Source organism: Salvelinus fontinalis, chromosome 15, assembly GCF_029448725.1.
Source record: "Salvelinus fontinalis isolate EN_2023a chromosome 15, ASM2944872v1, whole genome shotgun sequence".
Taxonomy (NCBI): Eukaryota; Metazoa; Chordata; class Actinopteri; order Salmoniformes; family Salmonidae; genus Salvelinus; species Salvelinus fontinalis.
In genome coordinates this window covers 19,940,416-19,960,891 of record NC_074679.1, presented here as the reverse complement: position 1 = coordinate 19,960,891, position 20,476 = coordinate 19,940,416, and the positions used below count along the sequence as shown (strand labels likewise).

Genomic DNA, 20,476 nt, shown 5'->3' with positions numbered 1-20,476 from the left:
TTTTACTAGCATTTAAAAGCAGTTGGAGGCCACAGAAGGAGTATTGTATGGCATTAAAGCTCATTTGGAGGTTTGTTAACACAGTGTCCAAAGAAGGGCCAGATGTATACAGAAGGGTGTTGTCTGCATAGAGGTGGATCAGAGAATCACCAGCAGCAAGAGCGATATCATTGATGTATACAGAGAAAAGAGTCAGCCTGAGAATTGATCCCTGTGGCACCCCCTTAGAGACTGCCAGAGTTCCAAACAACAGGCCTTCCGATTTGACACACTGAACTCTGAGAAGTAGTTGGTGAACCAGGCGAGGCAGTCATTTGAGAATCCAAGGATGATAAGAATGCAGTGATTGACAGAGTCGAAAGTCTTGGCCAGGTTGAGGAAGACGGCTGCACAGTATTGTCTTTTATCGATGGCGGTTATGATGTCGTTTAGGACCTTCAGCGTGGCTGAGGTGCACCCATGACCAGCTCGGAAACCAGATTGCATATTGGAGAAGGTACGGTGGGATTCGAAATGGTCGGTAATCTGTCAACTTGGCTTTCAAAGAACTAAGAAAGACAGGGTAGGATAGATATAGGTCTGAGGCAGTTTGGGTCTAAAGTGTTCCCACTTTGACGAGGACAATGACTGCGGAAGCTTTCCAATCTTTGGGTATCTCAGACGATACGAAAGAGGTTGAACAGGCTAGTAATAGGGGTTGCAACAATTTCGGTAGATAATTTTAGAAAGAGAGGGTCCAGATTGTCTAGCCCAGGTGATTTGTAGGGATCCAGATTTTGCAGCTCTTTCAGAACATCAGCTGTCTGGATTTGGGTGAAGGAGAAGAGGGGGGGCAGCCAGGTGGAAAGCATGGCCAGCCGTAGAAAAATGCTTATTGAAATGATCGATTATCGTAGATTTATCGGTGGTGACAGTGTTTCCTAGCCTCAGGGCAGTGGGCAGGCAGCTGGGAGGAGGTGCTCTTAATCTCCATGGACTTAAGTGTCCCAAAACTTTTTGGGATTACTGCTACAGGATGCAAATTTCTGTTTGAAAAAGCTAGTCTTAGCTTTCCTAACTGCCTGTGTATATTGGTTCCTGACTTCCCTGAAAAGTTGCATATCGGGGGGGCTATTCGATGCTAATGCAGTATGCCACAGGATGTTTTGTGCTGGTCAAGGGCAGTCAAGTTTGGGGTGAACCAAGGACAATATCTGTTCTTAGTTCTCCATTTGTTGAAAGGGGCATGCTTATTTAAGATGGTGAGGAAGTTACTTTTAAAGAATAACCAGTCTCTAGGTTGATATCGCGCTGTGAAGACTGGCAGGTATTGTGTGAAGGACCTCGGCATTACTCTGGACCCTGATCTCTCTTTTGACGAACATATCAAGACTGTTTCAAGGACAGCTTTGTTCCATTTAAGTAACATTGCAAAAATCTGAAATCTTCTGTCCAAAAATGATGCAGAAAAATTTATCCATGCTTTTGTTACTTCTAGGTTAGACTACTGCAATGCTCTACTTTCCGGCTACCCGGATAAAGCACTAAATAAACTTCAGTTAGTGCTAAATACGGCTGCTAGAATCCTGACTAGAACCAAAAAATTTGATCAAATTACTCCAGTGCTAGCCTCCCTACATTGTTTTCCTGATAAGGCAAGGGCTGATTTCAAGGTTTTACTGCTAACCTACAAAACATTAGATGGGCTTGCTCCTACCTATCTTTCCGATTTGGTCCTGCCGTACATACCTACACGTACGCTACGGTCACAAGACGCAGGCCTCCTAATTGTCCCTAGAATTTCTAAGCAAACAGCTGGAGGCAGGGCTTTCTCCTATAGAGCTCCGTTTTTATGGAATGGTCTGCCTACCCATGTGAGAGACGTAGACTCGGTCTCAACCTTTAAGTCTTTACTGAAGACTCATCTCTTCAGTGGGTCCTATGATCAAGTGTAATCTGGCCCAGGAGTGTGAAGGTGAACGGATAGGCACTGGAGCAACGAACCGCCCTTGCTGTCTCTGCCTGGCCGGTTCCCCTCTCTCCACTGGGATTCTCTGCCTCTAACCCTATTACAGGGGATGAGTCACTGGCTTACTGGTGCTCTTCCATGCCGTCCCTAGGAGGGGTGCGTCACCTGAGTGGGTTGAGTCACTGACGTGGTCTTCCTGTCTGGGGCGGAGGCGGAGTTCTTTGTGGGCTATACTCGGCCTTGTCTCAGGATGGTAAGTTGGTGGTTGAAGATATCCCTCTAGTGGTGTGGGGGCTGTGCTTTGGCAAAGTGGGTGGGGTTATATCCTGCCTGTTTGGCCCTGTCTGGGGGTATCATCGGATGGGGCCACAGTATTTCCTGACCCCTCCTGTCTCAGCCTCCAGTATTTATGCTGCAGTAGTTTGTGTGTCGGGGGGCTAGGGTCAGTCTGTTATATCTGGAGTATTTCGCCTGTCTTATCCGGTGTCCTGTGTGAATTTAAGTATGCTCTTTCTAATTCTCTCTTTCTTTCTCTCAGAGGACCTGAGCCCTAGGACCATACCTCAGGACTACCTGGCATGATGAGTCCTTATTGTCCCCAGTCCACCTGACCGTGCTGTTGCTCCAGTTTCAACTGTTCTGCCTGCGGCTATGGAACCCTGACCTGTTCACTGTGATTACTATTATTTGACAATGCTGGTCATTTATGAACATTTGAACATCTTGGCCATGTTCTGTTATAATCTCCACCCGGCACAGCCAGAAGAGGACTGGCCACCCCTCACAGCCTGGTTCCTCTAGGTTTCTTCCTAGATTTTGGCCTTTCTAGGGAGTTTTTCCTAGCCACTGTGCTTCTACACCTGCATTGCTTGCTGTTTGGGGTTTTAGGCTGCGTTTCTGTACAGCACTTCGATATATCAGCTGATGTAAGAAGGGCTATATAAATAAATTTGACTTGATATTGACCGAGCTGAAGCTGGCTGGTGTCCGAGTTAACGTTGAAGACCGCTAGCAGTGGCTAACTGACCGCTAGTTAGCTGACTAGCTTCTGATGGGGGTTCCGGTTCTAAAAGTATAAAAATAGCAGATCCATACCACATTGGGTGAGGCGTGTTGCAGAAGAGTATATTCAGTCCGTAGATGGAAAGTGAAATTAAAATATATACGGGAAAAAAAGAGGAAAACTATTATTTACACAGGCCAAGACAAACGCATGTCCGACTGCTACACCATCTTCGATCCAAGTCTACGACTAGGGTGGCTGGAGTCATTGACAATTTTTAGGGCCTTCCTCTGACACTGCCTGGCATTTTTGGTCCTGGATGGCAGGAAGCTTGTCCCCAGTGATGTACTAGGTCAGTCGCACTACCCTCCGTAGAGCCTTGCGGTCGGCGGCCGAGCAATCGCCATACTAGGCAGTGATGCAAACAGTCAGGATGCTCTCGATGGTGCAGCTGTAGAACTTAGGGATCTGAGGACCCATGCCAAATATTTTCCGTCTCCTGAGGGGGAATAGGTTTTGTCGTGACCTCTTCACGACTTTCTTGGTGTGCTTGGACCATGTTAGTTTGTTGGTGATGTGGACACCAAGGAACTTGAAGCTCTCAACCTGCTCCACTTCAGCCCCGCCGATGAGAATGGGGTGTGCTCGGTCATCTTTTTCCTGCAGTCCAAAATCATCGCCTTCGTCTTGATCACGTTGAGGGAGAGGTTGTTGTCCTGGTACCACAGGGCCAGGTCTCTGACCTCCTCCCTATAGGCTGTCTCGTCGTTGATCATTGTTGTGTCATGGCCAAACTTAATGGTGTTGGAGTCGTGCCAGGCAGTGCAGTCATGAATGAAAAAGGGAGTACAGGAGGGAGGGGCCCGTGTTGAGGATCAGCGTGGCAGGTGTGTTGTTACCTACCCTTACCACCTGGCGGAAGCCCAGGATCATGTTGCAGAGGGAGGTGTTTAGTCCCAGGGTCCTTAGCTCATTGATGAGCTATGAGGGCACTGTGGTGGTCTGCTTAAAACATGTTGGTATTACAGACTCGGACAGGGAGAAGTTGAAAATGTCAGTGAAGACACTTGCCAGTTGGTCAGCGCATGCTTTGAGTACACATCCTGGTAATCCTTCTGGACCTGCGGCCTTGTGAATTTTGACCTGTTTGACCTGCTTACATGCATCGGCTGCAGAGAGCGTGATTAGTCTTCTGGAACAGCTGGGGCTCTCATGCATGTTTCAGTGTTATTTGCCTCGAAGCGAGCATAGAAGTAGTTCAGCTCGTCTGGTGGGCTTGTGTCACTGGGCAGCTCTCGGCAGTGTTTCCCTTTGAAGTCAGTAATGGTTTGCAAGCCCTGCCACATCCGATGAGCATCAGATCCGATGTAGTACGATTCGATCTTCGTCCTGTATTGACGCTTTGCCTGTTTGATGGTTCGTCGGAGGGCATAGCAGGATTTCTTATAAGCTTCCAAGTTTTGAGTCCTGCTCCTTGAAAGCGGCAGCTCTAGCCTTTAGCTCGGTGCAGGTATTGCCTGTAATCCATGTCTTCTGGTTGGGGTATGTACGGTCGGTCACTGTGGGGAGGACGTCATCGATGCACTTATTGATGAAGCCAATGACTGATGTGGCGTACTCCTCAATGTCATCGGAGGAATCCCGGAACATGTTCCATTCTGTGCTAGCAAAACAGTCCTGTAGCTTAGCATCTGCTTCATCTGACCACTTTTTTATTGATCTAGTCACTGGTGCTTCCTGCTTTAATTTTTGCTTGTAAGCAGGAATCAGGAGGATAGAATTATGGTCAGATTTGCCAAATGGAGGGCTGAGGGAGGAGCTTTGTATGCGTCTCTGTGTGTGGAGTAAATACGGTCCAGAGTTTATTTTCCTCTGGTTGCACATTTAACATGCTGATAGAAATTTGGTAAAACCGATTGAAGTTTCCCTGCATTAAAGCCCCGGCTACTAGGAGCGCCGCCTCTGGGTGTGCGTTTTCTTGTTTGCTTATGGCGGAATACAACTCATTCAATGCTTTCTCAGTGCCAGCCTCTGACTGTGGTGGTATGTAAACAGATAAACTCTCTCGGTAGGTAGTGTGGTCTACAGATTATCATGAGAAACTCTACCTCAGGCGAACAATAGCTCGAGACTTCCTTCGATATCGTGCACCAGCTGTTTACAAAAATACATACCCCGCTGCCCCTTTTCTAACCAAACGCCACTGTTCTATCCTGCCGGTACATCATAAAACCAGCCAGCTGTATGTTGATAGTGTCGTCGTTCAGCCACGACTCCGTGAAGCATAAGATTAGTTTTTAATGTCCCATTGGTAGTTTAAACTTCCTCGTAAATCAATTATATTCTCCAAAGATGGCACGTTTGATAGCAGAATGGAAGGAAGTGGGGGGTTTATTCGATCGCCTACAAATTCTCAGAAGGCAACCTGCCCTCTGGCCCTTTTTTCTCCGCCTCCTCTTCACACAAATCACGGGGATCTGGGCCTGTTCCCGAGAAAGCAGTATATCATTCACTTCGGGCTCATCAGACTCGCTAAAGATAAAAAATGTTTTTTTTAAAAAGGATTCTGCCAGTCCGTGGTGAGTAATTGCAGTCCTGATGTCCAGAAGTTATTTTCGGTGATAAGAGGCGGTAGCAGCAACACTATGTACAAAATAAGTTAAAAAATTGTACAAATGCAAATAAACAAAAAAACAATTGGTTGGGGACACGTAGAACGTCAGCCTTCTTCTCTAGCGCCATTTAAGTAAAGGGTGTGTTAATGGTTCTAACCACAGGGAGTGAAAGACACCAACCAAGACACTAATGTGAACCCCCTCTCTCTGCCTCTCAAAATATTGATATTTTGTACATTTTCTCTACAGAAGCAAAGCGGTATTGAGGTGCATGAGCAACGCAAGCCGCTCTGCTAGATCAACGACCATTGCTTCAACGTTGAAGTAAATAAGCCTCCTTGCAACGGTGCCCCTTGTCTGAATTAGGCTTCACCTCGCTGAGTGAGTTCCTGTGCCTCTCTGAGCAGACAGTGGAAGATGGTGCTCAGGTTCCCCAGTAGCCTCTGACTGTGCTGCAGCAGCTGAAGGGTCGGGGAGTCCGTGAAGTTAGACGAGCTGTCAAACAGGGGAGCACCTGGGGGGAGACAAAGAATAAGGGCAGGTGGAAATTAGAAAACACAGTCCAGATTGCTGGACCTCCTCACTAGAGGAGAAAATCTATTGCCCTAGGAAAACATATAAAATCCAAAAATGCTTGAAGAAATCACATTACAACACAGCTGCAAGTTGCTACAGTTACCAACCAAATACGCAGCCATGAGTATTCTTTTTAATGTAAACCAGAAGATCAACAAGGTGTTGACAGAGTGTCATGCTGATCACTGTGGTAGGAAACACTCACATATGCCATCCAGCTGCTCCTTGGTGTGAACCACCTTGTCCCAGGCCCACTCCAGAATGTAGCGCAGGTTCACCGCAGAGCCTGGTTGCTCTGTGAAGCCAACACCACCATTTTACATTAGAGAGAAATCCAATCTAGGGGTGCATCTCAATAACCAAAACTGGCTGTATCACCTCGTCTCCTTTCCTCTATCTGCGAGGATGTGAATATCTGAAAGTGATTCCCCTGTTGTGTGTGTTCGGATCAGTGTACATGTAGTAGAGGAGATGAAGCCAGGGTTGATCTAAATAACAGGGTGCCAGTGTTGTTATGCAGTGTCTCACCCTCAGCGGTCCACTGCTTGATACAGCTGGTGATCAGGCCCAAGGAGCTGGTCTCTATGGCTGTAGACAAGATGGCGTCCAACTGCTCTTCCTGACCAGAAATAGGGAGAGAGTTCGGCACGTTGAGCTAATGCATTCACATATATAACATAGTCCTCAAAAACCTTTAGACACTGGAAAGTTTGTACAGCAAAAAGGAATAACCGTCAACCTCTCAGAAGCTGTGTGTGTACCTGAGAGAGGCTGGAGGGCTGCACGTCGGCCAGGCGAGAGGAGAGCAGGCCGGACATCAGGCAGCGGGAGTAGCCGTTTGAGATGACATCACTGGAGCAGGGAGCAGCCTTCTTCAAGTAGCTCAGAGTCTGAGACAGCAAGAGATAGCTAATGTGATTCACAAGATAACATCCTGCTGTATGGACTATGGATGACTAAAGGCTTAATAGTCAACTTATTGAGAGTCTTCATGTTAGCCACATGTACAGTGCATTCTGAAAGATACAATACCGCCTTGTTCAAAAATGGATTAAATTGTTTTTCCCCCTCATCAATCTACACACAATACCCCATAATGACATAAAAAAAACAAGCTACACGCTTGGCACACCTGTATTTGGGGAGTTTCTCCCATTCTTCTCTGCAGATCCTCTCAAGCTGGATGGGGAGTGTTGTTGCATAGCTATTTTCAGGTCTCTCCAGAGATGTTCTATCGAGTTCAAGTCCGGGCTCTGGCTGGGCCACTCAAGGACATTCAGAGACTTGTACTGAAGCCACACCTGCGTTGACTTGGCCGTGTGCTTTGGGTCGCTGTCCTGTTAGACTGGGTTGAATGTTCACCTTCCGAGGTCCTGAGCGCTCTGGAGCAGGTTTTCATCAAGGATCTCTCTGTACTTTGCTCCATTCATCTTTCCCTCGATCCTGACTAGTCTCCCAGTCCCTGCCACTGAAAACAATCCCCACAGCATGATGCTGTCACCACCATGCTTCACCGTAGGGATGGTGCCAGGTTTCCTTCAGACGTGACGGTTGGCATTCAGGCCAAAAGTTCAATCTTAGTTTCATTAGACCAGAGAATCTTGTTTCATGGTCAGTGTCCTTTAGGTGCCTTTTGACAAAATCCAAGCAGGCTGTCATGTGCCTTTTACTGAGGAGTGGCTTCTCTCTGGTCACTCTACCATAAAGGACTGATTGGTGGAGTGCTGCAGAGATGGGAGAACCTTCAAGAAGGAAAACCATCTCCACAGAGGGACTCCGGAGCTCTATCAGAGTGACCCTCGGGTTCTTGCTCACATCCCTGACCAAGGCCCTCGTCTCCTGATTGCTCAGTTTGGCCGGGCAGCCAGCTCTAGGAAGAGTCTTGTTGGTTTCAAACTTCTTCCATTTAAGAATGAAGCCACTGTGTTCTTGGGGACCTTCAATGCTGCAGACATTTTTGGTACCTTTCCCCAGATCAATGCCGACACAATCCTGTCTCGGACCTCTACGGACAATTCCATCGACCTCATGGCTTGGTTTTTGCTCTGACATGGACTGTCAACTGTGGGACCTTATATAGACAGGTGTGTGCCTTTCAAAATCATGTCCAATCAATTGAATATACCACAGGTGGACTCCACAATCAAGTTGAAAAAACCCCCATCAAGGATGATCAATGGAAACAGGATGCACCTGAGCTCAATTTCGAGTCTCATAGCAAAGGGTTTGAATACTTACGTAAATAGTTATTTTTTTAATATAAATTTGCAAACGTCAAAACACCCGTTTTTGCTTTGTCATTGAGGTATTGTGTGTCGATTGATGAAGAAAATCTTTAATTTAATAAATTTCAGAATAAGGCTGTACTATAACAAAACGTGGAAAAAGTCAAAGGTCTGAATACTTTCCGCATGCACTATAACTATCTTTGCAAAGATACAGATGGAGAAAATAAACTCACCTCTTTCTGATACCCAGAGCAAGTTAAGTGCACAATACCAGTGTTGAGCAAACAGGTTGCATCTGTTCCAAGGAAAAACAAATTACCAAGTCATGACAACATTTACAAATCTTATCTGAATGGGTTTAAAGAGCTAAATGTATTTCTATTTGCTCAGGGTGTTGTGTGAAAAGGCTTGCATTGTGTGTCAAACTTGCCAAAGTTGTATGTGGTGGGTTTGAAGAACTGTTCTGGCGGGGGGCAGGTGTAGGGCAGGCCGCGGCTCAGGCTGCGCTCGTGCACCAGGACGTCCAACAGGGGGCAGGGTGACGTCATCTCCACCACCGAATCCAGAGACCACACGGCCAGGTAGGGACAGCTGCGCAAAGACTCCCCCGTTCTGACACACACACGTTGGTTTCATATTCATGTAATCATGTAAAATCTTTCTATCAACCCAAAAAATGATTTCCCATCAACACCCCCCCCCAAAAAGTAGACTTGTTTGTAAAACAAATCAAAACCAACTATATTCATAAATGAATAAATAACCTGATTGATAAACGCCTGGTATTCAGGGAAATTGGACACACAATGCAATTTGGCAGCTGTTGATGGGATATTTATATCAGAATGTTACCTCAGAGAGTCAGGCATCTGTGCATGGTACCATCTGTTGATGTCAAAGACGCCGATGTAAGTGGAGGGGTTGCCCTGTCCGTAGGCCTTCACCTGCCAGCTGAAAATGGACACGCTGGTGTCTGGAGACGCAACTGACGGGGGAGAAAGGAGAGAAGGCCTTAGTACAAGCAGTGACCAGAACAACGAAAGAGCAGGCACCACATACAGTTGAAGTCGGAAGCTTACATACACTTAGGCTGGAGTCATTAAAACTCGATTTTCAACCACTCCACAAATTTCTTGTGAACAAACTATAGTTTTGGCAAGTCGGTTAGAACATCTGCTTTGTGCATGACACAAGTCATTATCCCAACAATTGTTTACATACAGATTATTTCAACGTATCACAATTCCAGTGGGTCAGAAGTTTACATACACTAAGTTGACTGTGCCTTTAAACAGCTTGGAAATTTCCAGAAAATTATGTCATGTCTTTAGAATCTTCTGATAGGCTAATTGACATCATATGAGTCAAATGGAGGTGTACCTGTGGATGTATTTCAAGGCCTACCTTCAAACTCAGTGCCTCATTGCTTGACATCATGGGAAAATCAAAAGAAATCAGCCAAAACAAAATAAATTGTAGACCTCCACAAGTCTGGTTCATCCTTGCGAGCAATTTCTAAATGCCTGAAAGTACCACGTTCATCTGTACAAACAATAGTACGCAAGTATAAATACCATGGGACCACGCAGCCATCATACCGCTCAGGAAGGAGACACGTTCTGTCTCTGAGAGATGAACGCACTTTGGTGCGAAAAGTGCAAATCAATCCCAGAACAACAGCAAAGGACCTTGTGAAGATGCTGGAGGAAGCAGGTACAAAAGTATCTATATCCACAGTAAAACAAGTCCTATATCGACAAAACCTGAAAGGTCGCTCAGCAAGGAAAAAGCCAGACTACAGTTTGCAACTGCACATGGGGACAAAGATCATACTTTTTGGAGAAATGTCCTCAGGTCTGATGAAACAAAAATAGAACGGTTTGGCCATAATGACCATCGTTATGTTTGGAGGAAAAAGGGGGAGGCTTGCAAGCCGAAAAACACCATCCCAACCGTGAAGCACGGGGGTGGCAGCATCATGTTGTGGGGGTGCTTTGAGACAGGAGGGACTGGTGCACTTCACAAAATAGATGTCATCATGAGGGAGGAAAATAATGTGGATATATTGAAGCAACATCTCAAGACATCAGTCAGGAAGTTAAAGCTTGGTCGCAAATGGGTCTTCCCAATGGACAATGACCCCAAGCATACTTCCAAAGTTGTGGCAAAATGGCTTAAGGACAACAAAGTCAAGGTATTTGAGTGGCCATCACAAAGCCCTGACCTCAATCCCATAGAAAATTTGTGGGAAGAACTGAAAAGGCGTGTGTGAGCAAGGAGGCCTACAAACCTGACTCCGTTACATCAGCTCTGTCAGGAGGAATGGGCTAAAATTCAGCCAACTTGTGGGAAGCTTGTGGAAGGCTATCCGAAACGTTTGACCCAAGTTAAACAATTTAAAGGCAATGCTACCAAATACTAATTGAGTGTATGTAAACTTCTGACCCACTGGGAATGTGATGAAAGAAATAAAAGCTGAAATAAATCACTCTAGTATTATTCTGACATTTCACATTCTTAAAATAAAGTGGTGATCCTAACTGACCTAAGACAGGGAATTTTTACTAGGATTAAATGTCAGGAATTGTGAAAAACTGAGTTTAAATGTATTTGGCTAAGGTGTATGTAAACTTCCGACTTCAACTGTAAATCTTTACGCTCCGGGGTCGCATTCATTAGAGCACACTGTGGCAAATCATTTTGCAAAGGAAAACAAACGTGCATTTCCTGTTGGACAAGGTTCAGGTAGCCCCACTCCTTTTCGGTCCGTTTGGTGTCTAGTAAGTGAATACCACCCACATAGGTAATAAAGAACACATGCCATTTTTGGGGGGTTTTCTGGTCACTTAGACACCAATATAATCCTGAAAAGACTTGAGTTGAGATGACTTGAGATGAAGTAAAAGGTACCTTCGTTCATGCTGTCGTCTCTGTCAGGATGGTGTCGGAACTTCTCGATGGTCTGGCAGCTGAGCAGGCGGGTGTTGGTGGCCTGAGCCCTCAGGGGGAAGGCTGTGCTGCTCAGCTCCTGACTGTACCGTTCCTCACAGTACTCCAGACCCTAGGAGAGAAGGAGACGGAGGGGGAGAGAGGATTAACGTTAATACAGCACGAGTGGAAAGATTTAAAGGTCTCAAAGCAGTGAAAGCACCACATGTTTGAAGAAATAAATATGGTTGGGCATAATAGATGACTAAATTACATCTTCAGGGCTGAAACATTGAGAAGAACTGTTGGAAACCAGCAAGCTTTTGAGCTTTAACACTACAAATCGCGGTCCAAACACTTGACACTGAACATGCAGTTGACAGTCAGTACAGTCTTTACCAAACAAAAGGTGCATTGAACAGAAATTGTACCTGTCTCGATCCATTGCTGGAAGCGGGAATAGCTACTTATTTCAGTTAGACAGAACAAAATCTTTGAGGTAAGAACATGGGTTGAAATTACGGTTACCTCATAGAGGATCTTTCCTGAGGCCAAACACTTCCTCTCACTGAAGGCCAGCTGGAGCAGGTGCAGACTGACCACGTCTCCCTCACTGGAGAGGGAGAAAGAGGGGGGAGAGGGAGATGTGTTAAAGGGCAGCAAATACACCAAGTCATGTGCATTGACACGAGGAGGTTAATGCTGCATGAGTATTTATGCAAAATGAAGGCCAACAATGTGCTATGACCACTGAGTACCATAGCTGCATTCACTGGACCAATGCTACATTTGCATACAAGCTGTAAAGTGTGGAGCTTCCACCATACTGTTTTCACTGATCCAGTCCACTGTATCAGTCAAAAGTTTGGACTAGAGGTCGACCGATTATGATTTTTTAACGCTGATACCGATTATTGGAGGACCAATAAAGCAGATACCGATTAATCGTCCGATTTGTATATTTATTTGTAATAATGACAATTCCAACAATACTGAATGAACACTTATTTTAACTTAATACATCAATAAAATCAATTTAGCCTCAAATAATGAAACATGTTCAATTTGGTTTAAATAATGCAAAAACAAAGTGTTGGAGAAGAAAGTAAAAGTGCAATATGTGCCATGTAAAAAAGCTAACATTTAAGATCCTTGCTCAGGACATATGAAAGCTGGTGGTTCCTTTTAACATGAGTCTTCAATATTCCCACGTAAAAAGTTTTAGGTTGTAGTTATTATAGGAATTATAGGACTATTTCTCGCTATACCATTTGTATTTCATTAACCTTTGACTATTGGATGTTCTTATAGGCACGTTAGTATTGCCAGTGTAACAGTATAGCTTCCGTCCCTCTCCTCGCTCCTACCTGGGCTGAACCAGGAACACATTGACAACAGCCACCCTCGAAGCAGAGCAAGGGGAACAACCAGAGTGACATTTGAAACGCTATTAGCGCGCACCCCGCTAACTAGCTAACCATTTCACATTGGTTACACCAGCCTAATCTCGGGAGTTGATAGGCTTGAATTCATAAACAGCGCAATAGCTGCTGGCAAACGCACGAAAGTGCTGTTTGAATGAATGCTTACGAGCCTGCTGATGCCTACCATCGCTCAGTCAGACTGCTCTATCAAATCATATAATTAAGTCTAACATAATAACACACAGAAATACGAGCCTTCGGTCATTAACCTGTTTGGGCTGCAAGGGGCAGTATTGAGTAGCCAGATAAAATGTGCCCATTTCAAACGGCCTCGTACTCCATTCTTGCTCGTACAATATGCATATAATTATTAGATAATAATTATTGGATAGAAAACACTCTCTAGTTTCTAAAACCGTTTGAATTATTTCTCTGAGTGAAACAGAACTCATTCTGCAGCACACTTCCTGACCAGGAAGTGGAAAGTCTGAAATCGAGGCTCTGTTCTTCTACCTGCCTATAAATGGGCACGAGACCTATTAGTATACATGCACGTCATACACCTTCCCCTGGGTGTCAAGAGGCTGTGAGAGAAGAAATTAGGTGATTATCTTGGTCTGAGATGGAACACATCATCTTGGAATGACGTGTCCCCCATTTTCGGTACTCTGAAGAGCGCGAGGTGGACAGTGGGATTGCCTTTTGTTTAGCTGCCGTTATAGGCGACTATCTCCGGCTTTGATTTTATTTGATACGTCACCATTTCATCGTAAAGTATGTTTTTTCAATATAGTTTTATCAGATTATTGAACATTTTTCGGGAGTTTTGCCGTGTTCCGTTCTCTTCCGTTTGTTGACATGGAGAGAGTCGTGCCACTTGGCTAGTGTGCTTGCTAAATGAAGAGGGAAAGTTGCCGTTCTAAATCCAAACAACGATTGTTCTGGACAAAGGACACCGTGTCCAACATTCTGATGGAAGATCAGCAAAAGTAAGAAACATTTTATGATGCTATTTCATATATCTGTCGTAGTCGTCGGCGCCCAAGTGTTTCTGGCTATTGTGGTAAGTTAGTATAACGCTACATTTTCCCCCCACTATAAAACACTTAATAAATCGGAAATATTGGCTGGAATCACAAGATACCTGTCTTTCATTTGCTGTACACTATGTATTTTTCAGAAAATGTTTTATGATGAGTAATTAGGTATTTGACGTTGGTGCCTGTAATTATTATGGCTGCTTTCGGTGCAATTTCTGATTGTAGCTGCAATGTAAACTATGATTTATACCTGAAATATGCACATTTTTCTAACAAAACATATGCTATACAATAAATATGTTATCAGACTCATCTGATGAAGTTGTTTCTTGGTTAGTGGCTATTTATATCTTTATTTGGTCGAATTTGTGATAGCTACTGATGGAGTAAAAAAGTGGTGGAGTAAAAAAAGTGGTGTCTTTTGCTAACGTGGTTAGCTAATAGATTTACATATTGTGTCTTCCCTGTAAAACATTTTAAAAATCGGACATGTTGGCTGGATTCACAAGATGTGTACCTTTCATATGCTGTATTGGACTTGTTAACCTGTTGACGACAGAGGGCGCTGTTTTCACTTTGGGGGAAAATCATGCCCAATTTAAACGGCCTCGTACTCTATTCTTGCTCGTACATTATGCATATTATTATTACTATTGGATAGAAAACACTCAAGTTTCTAAAACCATTTGAATTATATCTGTGAGTAAAACAGAACTCATTTTGCAGCAAACTTCCTGTCAGAAAGTGAAAAATCTCAAATCGAGGCTCTGTTCCAGGCCCTCCCTATCTTTTTGCTTGAGATTTATGACTATACATGCACTTCATACGCCTTCCACTAGATGTCAATAGGCTGTGAGAGGTGAAATGGAGTATATAGGTATTTATATGGTGAAAAGAGGCCTCTTGGAATGACAGGAACCCAATTTCCTCTGTTCAGGATGACGCGGGATGGAAATCAGCATTGGCTTCTGAAAAGCTTTCCCTATAGACGTGTAATATCTCCGGCTTTGATTTTATTTGATAAATGTGACAATATCATCGTAAAGTATGTTTTTTCAATATAGTTTAATCAGATAATTGATTTTTTTTCGGGAGTTTTGGCGTGTTCCGTTCACTTGGCTAGTTTTGCTTGCTAATTCGCGAGGGAAAAAAAGGCCATTCTAAAACCAAACAACGATTGTTCTGGACAAAGGACCACTTGTACAACATTCTGATGGAAGATCATCAAAAGTAGGACCTATTTTTGATGTTATTTCATATATCTGTCGAAAATTGTTTACTATTAGTTTGCGCCCAGATTTTGGGCGCTCTCTCGCCATAACGCAAGCTGGATGTCGTACTGAAGTTATTTTTAGAATTCTAACACGGCGATTGCATTAAGAACTAGTGTATCTATCATTTCCTATACAACATGTATTTTTTAGTAAAGTTTATGAATAGTTATTTGGTCAGAATAGGCGAGTGTCAAAAATAGATACGGACATTCTGGGGAAAAAGATGCTACATGTTCACAATGTATAACCACGGAATTCAGCTCTAAATATGCACATTTTCAAACAAACCATATATGTATTGTGTAATATGATGTTATAGGACTGTCATCTGATGGAGTTTGAGAAGGTTAATGAAAAATTTTATATATTTTGCTGGTTTATTCGCTATGCTAATGTGCCTAACGAATCAATGCTGTTGTGTGGTTGGCTATTGTAGTAAGCTAATATAATGCTATATTGTGTTTCCGCTGTAAAACACTTAAAAAAAAATCGGAAATATTGGCTTGATTCACAAGATGTTTGTCTTTAATTTGCTGTACACCATGTATTTTTCATAAATGTTTTATGATGAGTATCTAGGCATTTCAATTTGGTCTCTGTAATTGTTCTGGCTGCTTCTGTGCTATTTCCGATGGTAGCTACAATGTAAAACTATGATTTATACCTCAAATATGCACATTTTTCAAACAAAACATAGATTTATTGAATAACATGTTATAATACTGTCATCTGATGAAGTTGTTTGTTGGTTAGTTTGGTTGGTTCTTGGTTAGTTAGGTTGGCTTTGTGCATGCTACCTGTGCTGTGAAAAATGTCTGTCCTTTTTTGTATTTGGTGGTGAGCTAACATAAATATACGTGGTGTTTTCGCTGTAAAACATTTTAAAAATCGGACATGTTGGCTGGATTCACTTGTTAATGTGTGAAAGTTAAATACTTAAAAAAAAAATTTTTGAATTTCACGCTCTCTCTTTTCAGTGGAATGTGGGAGGAGTGGCGCTAGAGGAACCCCTGTCCTAGACAGGTTTTAAGGAAATGTAATAATGAAATAAAAATAAAGAAATGTGGGAAATCAGTGTCAAAAAATACCAATTGTTATGAAAACTTGAAATCTGCCCCAATTATTCGGCCAATTAATAGGTCGACTTCTAGTTTGGACACCTACTCATTGAAGTGTTTTTCTTTATTTTCACTATTTTCTACATTGTAGTGAATAGTGAAGACATCAAAACTATGAAATGACATGGAATCATGTAGTAACCCCCCAAAAAGTGTTAAACAAATCAAAATATATTTTATATTTGAGATTCTTCAAAGTAACCACACTTTGCCTTGACAGCGTTGCACATTCTTGGAATACTCTCAACTAGCTTCATGAGAAACGCTTTTCCAACAGTCTTGAAGGAGTTCTCACATATGCCGATCACTTGTTGGCTGCTTTTCCTTGACTCTGCAGTTCAACTCACCCAACTCAAGGTCGGGTGATTGTGGAGGCCAGGTCATCTGATGCAACACTCCATCACTGTCCTTGGTCAAATAACCCGTTCACAGCCTGGAGGTGTGTTTTGGGTCAATGTCCTGTTGAAAAACAAATGATAGTCCCACTAAGCGCAAACCAGATGGGATGGCGTATCGCTGCAGAATGCTGTGGTAGCCATGGTGGTTAAGAGTGCCTTGAATTATAAATAAATCGACAGTGTCAACAGCAAAGCAACCCCCACACCACCTCCTCCATGCTTCACGGTGGAAACCCCACATGCGGAGAACATCCGTTCACCTTCTGTGTCTCACAAATACACGGTGGTTAGAAACAAAAATCTCCAATTTGGACTCAGATCAAAGGACAGATTTCCACAGGTGTAATGTCCATTGCTTGTGTATCTTGGTCCAAGCAAGTCTCTTCTTATAAGTGTCCTTCAGTAGTTGTTTCTTTACAGCAATTCGCCCATGAAGGCCTGATTCAAGAAGTCTCCTCTGAACAGTTGATGTTGAGATGTGTCTAACTTGAACTCTGTGAGGCTTTTATTTAGTCTGCAATCCAAAGAGCAGATAACTCTAATGAACTTATCCTCTGCAGCAGAGGTTACTCTGGGTCTTCCTTTCCTGTGGCAGTCCTCATGAGCACAATGATTCATCATAGCACTTCAGGGTTTATGCGACTGCACTTGAAGAAACTTTCAAAGTTCTTGACATTATCCGATTGACTGACCTTCATGTCTTAAAGTAATGATGGACTGTCATTTCTTTGCTTATTTGAGCTATTCTTGCCATACTATGGACTTGTTCTTTTACCAAATAGGGCTATCTTCTGTGTACCAACCCTACCTTGTCACAACACAACAGACAGGCTGAAACGCATTAAGGAAAGAAATTCCACAAATGAACATTTAACATGGCACATCTGTTAACTTCTTGGCGCTAGGGGTCAGATTTTTTTTATTTTTAAAATAACGTTCCAAAGGTAAACGGAATATTTCCCAGGTCCAGATCGTAGAATATGCATATAATTTACAGATTAGGATAGAAAACACTCCAAAGTTCCCAAAACTGTCAAAATATTGTCTGTGAGTATAACAAAACTGATTCTGCAGGCAAAAACCTGAGAAAATATAACCCGGAAGTGATATATATATATTTTTTTATTACGGTGTTTCCTGGCCAGTCTTTCTTCCATTTAAAGGGGTATCAACCAGATTCCTTTTCCAATGGCTTCCTCGGGCTGTGACCAGGCTTTAGACATAGTTTCAGGCTTTTATTTTGAAAAATGAATGAGATTTTTGTAAAGTAGTCAGGTGTCCTATGAATAGTTCCTGCGCGCGAGAGGGGAGCTCTCCATTTTCCTTTTCTCTCTTATTGAATAGGTTACGGTCCTGTTGAAATATTATCGATTATGTTTTTTAACAAACAACCTGAGGATTGATTATAAAAAAACATTTGACATGTTTCTACGACCATTACGAATACCATTTGGAATATTCGTCGAACGGAACGAGGCTGTAATTTTCTTAACATAACGCGCAACCCAAACAGCGTTTTTTTCTTATAAAAATAACATTTGTGGTTTAACTGGGAGTCTCGTGAGTGCAAAGATTATCAAAGGTAAGCGATTAATTTTATTGCTTTTCTGACTTTCGTGACCAAGCTAATTTGGGGCTAGCTGTTGTAGCATTGATTGATACACCCACAAAAGCTTAGATTTCTTTCTCTGTAAAGCATATTTTCAGAATCTGACACGATAGGTGGATTAACAACAAGCTACGCTGTGTTTTGGTATATTTCACTTGAGATTGCATGATTATAAATATTTTTTGTAATATTTTTGAATTTGGCGCCCTGCAATTCAGCGGTTGTTTAGGGAAATGATCCCGTAATCGGGATCTGTCCGCAGAAAGGTTAATTGAAATGCATTCCAGGTGACTACCTTATGAAGCTGGTTGAGAGAATGCCAAGAGTGTACAAAGCTGTCATCAAGGCAAAGGGTGACTACTTTGAAGAAACTCAAATATAAAATACATTTTAATATGTTTAACACTTTTTGATTGAATGTGTTATTTCATAGTTTATGTCTTCACTATTATTCTACAATGTAGAAAATAGTACAAATAAAGAAAAACCCTGGAATTGTTTATTTAACTAGGCAAGTCAGTTGAGAACAAATTCTTATTTTCAATGACGGCCTAGGAACAGTGGTTTAACTGCCTTGTTCAGGGGCAGAATGACAGATTTGTTCCTTGTCAGCTCGGGGATTCGATCTTGCAACCTTTCGGTTACTAGTCCAAGGCACTAACGACTAGGTTACGCTGCCACCCCTTAAATGAGTAGATGTGTTTGACAGGTACTGTATGTGAATAACAAAGGGGATTCATTGTCCAGGACAAACTAAAACAACCTCAAGTATTTCAAATACATCACATCCTGGTCTGGTGTGCACACTGTGGCCTCTTCCAAGAGAAATATAACTTTGTGCCTCAAGCAGGCAGACAGGTGGGGAGTGAGAACTCACTGGTCCTGGGCAGACTGGACGGCCCACAGGTAACAGCAGTTGCGGGGGTCGTTCTCTGGCTCCTGGAATGTGAAGGCGTACACTGGCACCCTGCCGCCCTCCAGCTGGGAGTGATACCTGTGGGAGAACACAGCAGAGACAGTCAGAAAAAGCTATAACTGAAGGTTTACCATAGCCACCATGTCATCCCTGGGTCATCAACTCACTCCTTCTTGAGTGTCTTCATGTTCCAGAGTTGCAGGTATCCGTCGGAGAAGCCCACGGCCAGCTGGTTGGTGCGAGGGATGTACTGCAGAGCTGTGGCCCCTGTGCCCGTGGGGCTGCTCAGCTGCAGGCAGAGATGTCTCCCCTGACGCGTCTCCTGCTCACGTAGCCGGGGGATCTCAGCTAGGGACTTACTCACCACCTCCAGATCTGGAGAGGACAGAGGAGGGTGTGGGTTAGAGAGGGGGGAGAGAAAACACACACACACAAACTTGAGAGGAACTGTGGGCCATTAATGTTTTGTCTGTGTTAGGTTTAAACACACACATGCTGACCTGAGGCCTCCAGCTCGCTCTGGCTGCAGGAGAGGTCATCCAGACACAGGTCCATTAGGAGGACATGTCCCAGGTCCGTGACCACCGCTGCCACGCCAAAGAACCAGCGCAGGCTCTGGTGGAGGTGCTGTGTGCTGGCACTGGCCCCGCCATAGCTCACCAGGGGCTCGATGGCCCTGATCTGCCAATCATCAATTAGTCAGTCCACATCACAATCAATCAAATCAACCGGTTGCTGTAAGCGACAGTAGTAGATGGTGAGAGCGCACTCACCCTGCCCGGTATGACTACGGCTTTGACCACTCGGGAGATACCCAGGTCATAGAGACAGAGTATGCTGCCCTGGGCCTCCTCAAGGCCCACCAGCAGCCCGGTCCTTTTCAGCCAGGAGAAGTCCCTGGCCGCCAGCACGCTGGGGGGGTGCTCCCCATCGCCGCAGAAGCAGTAGGCGGACAGGCGCTCACCCGTCACCGCATGGACCACCTCCAGCTGGGGCCCACAGGCAAGCCAAGCTAGCCCGCTACGACCTGCGCCCAGGGAGGGAGGCACATCAGTGAGGTAGGGAAAAGGGAGCAGCCAAGTTAGGCCTACTGGTTCATGGTGGTTTATTGTAAAACCTCTCCCCTGAGAAGGGATTGTTTGAGATGTATTTTGTTATTTTAAGACTGAAGAATGCAGGAATGCAAAGCTTGCCTCCTGCAAACAACGTATGCTGGGAAGGTATGGGCAGTTGGCTATAGTGGCAGACATACGTTTCCCCCCAATATCAGTTGTAGAGGTCGACCGATTAATCGGAATGGCCGGTTTTAAGTTTTCATAAAAATCGGAAATCGTTTTTTTTTTAACACCTTTATTTAACTAGGCAAGTCAGTTAAAAACAAATTCGTATTTTCAATGAC

The 20,476-nt window shown here is 43.8% G+C and overlaps 1 protein-coding gene across 2 annotated transcripts in view; it reads right to left on the bottom strand.

The window, feature by feature from the left end:
• ahctf1 (AT hook containing transcription factor 1) overlaps window positions 1-20,476 on the bottom strand; it is a 43,042-nt gene that overhangs the window by 18,274 nt on the left and 4,292 nt on the right. For both annotated transcript variants that reach the window (XM_055862885.1, XM_055862886.1), the window contains exons 3-15: window positions 19,851-20,104; window positions 19,578-19,758; window positions 19,245-19,452; window positions 19,039-19,155; window positions 11,827-11,911; window positions 11,281-11,431; window positions 9,223-9,355; window positions 8,801-8,982; window positions 8,604-8,665; window positions 6,904-7,032; window positions 6,671-6,761; window positions 6,348-6,437; window positions 5,940-6,080 (exon numbers count right to left, since the gene is read on the bottom strand). In XM_055862885.1, the coding sequence (XP_055718860.1) occupies window positions 5,940-6,080; window positions 6,348-6,437; window positions 6,671-6,761; window positions 6,904-7,032; window positions 8,604-8,665; window positions 8,801-8,982; window positions 9,223-9,355; window positions 11,281-11,431; window positions 11,827-11,911; window positions 19,039-19,155; window positions 19,245-19,452; window positions 19,578-19,758; window positions 19,851-20,104 (1,824 nt within the window). The remainder of the gene's footprint in view (window positions 1-5,939; window positions 6,081-6,347; window positions 6,438-6,670; window positions 6,762-6,903; window positions 7,033-8,603; window positions 8,666-8,800; window positions 8,983-9,222; window positions 9,356-11,280; window positions 11,432-11,826; window positions 11,912-19,038; window positions 19,156-19,244; window positions 19,453-19,577; window positions 19,759-19,850; window positions 20,105-20,476) is intronic.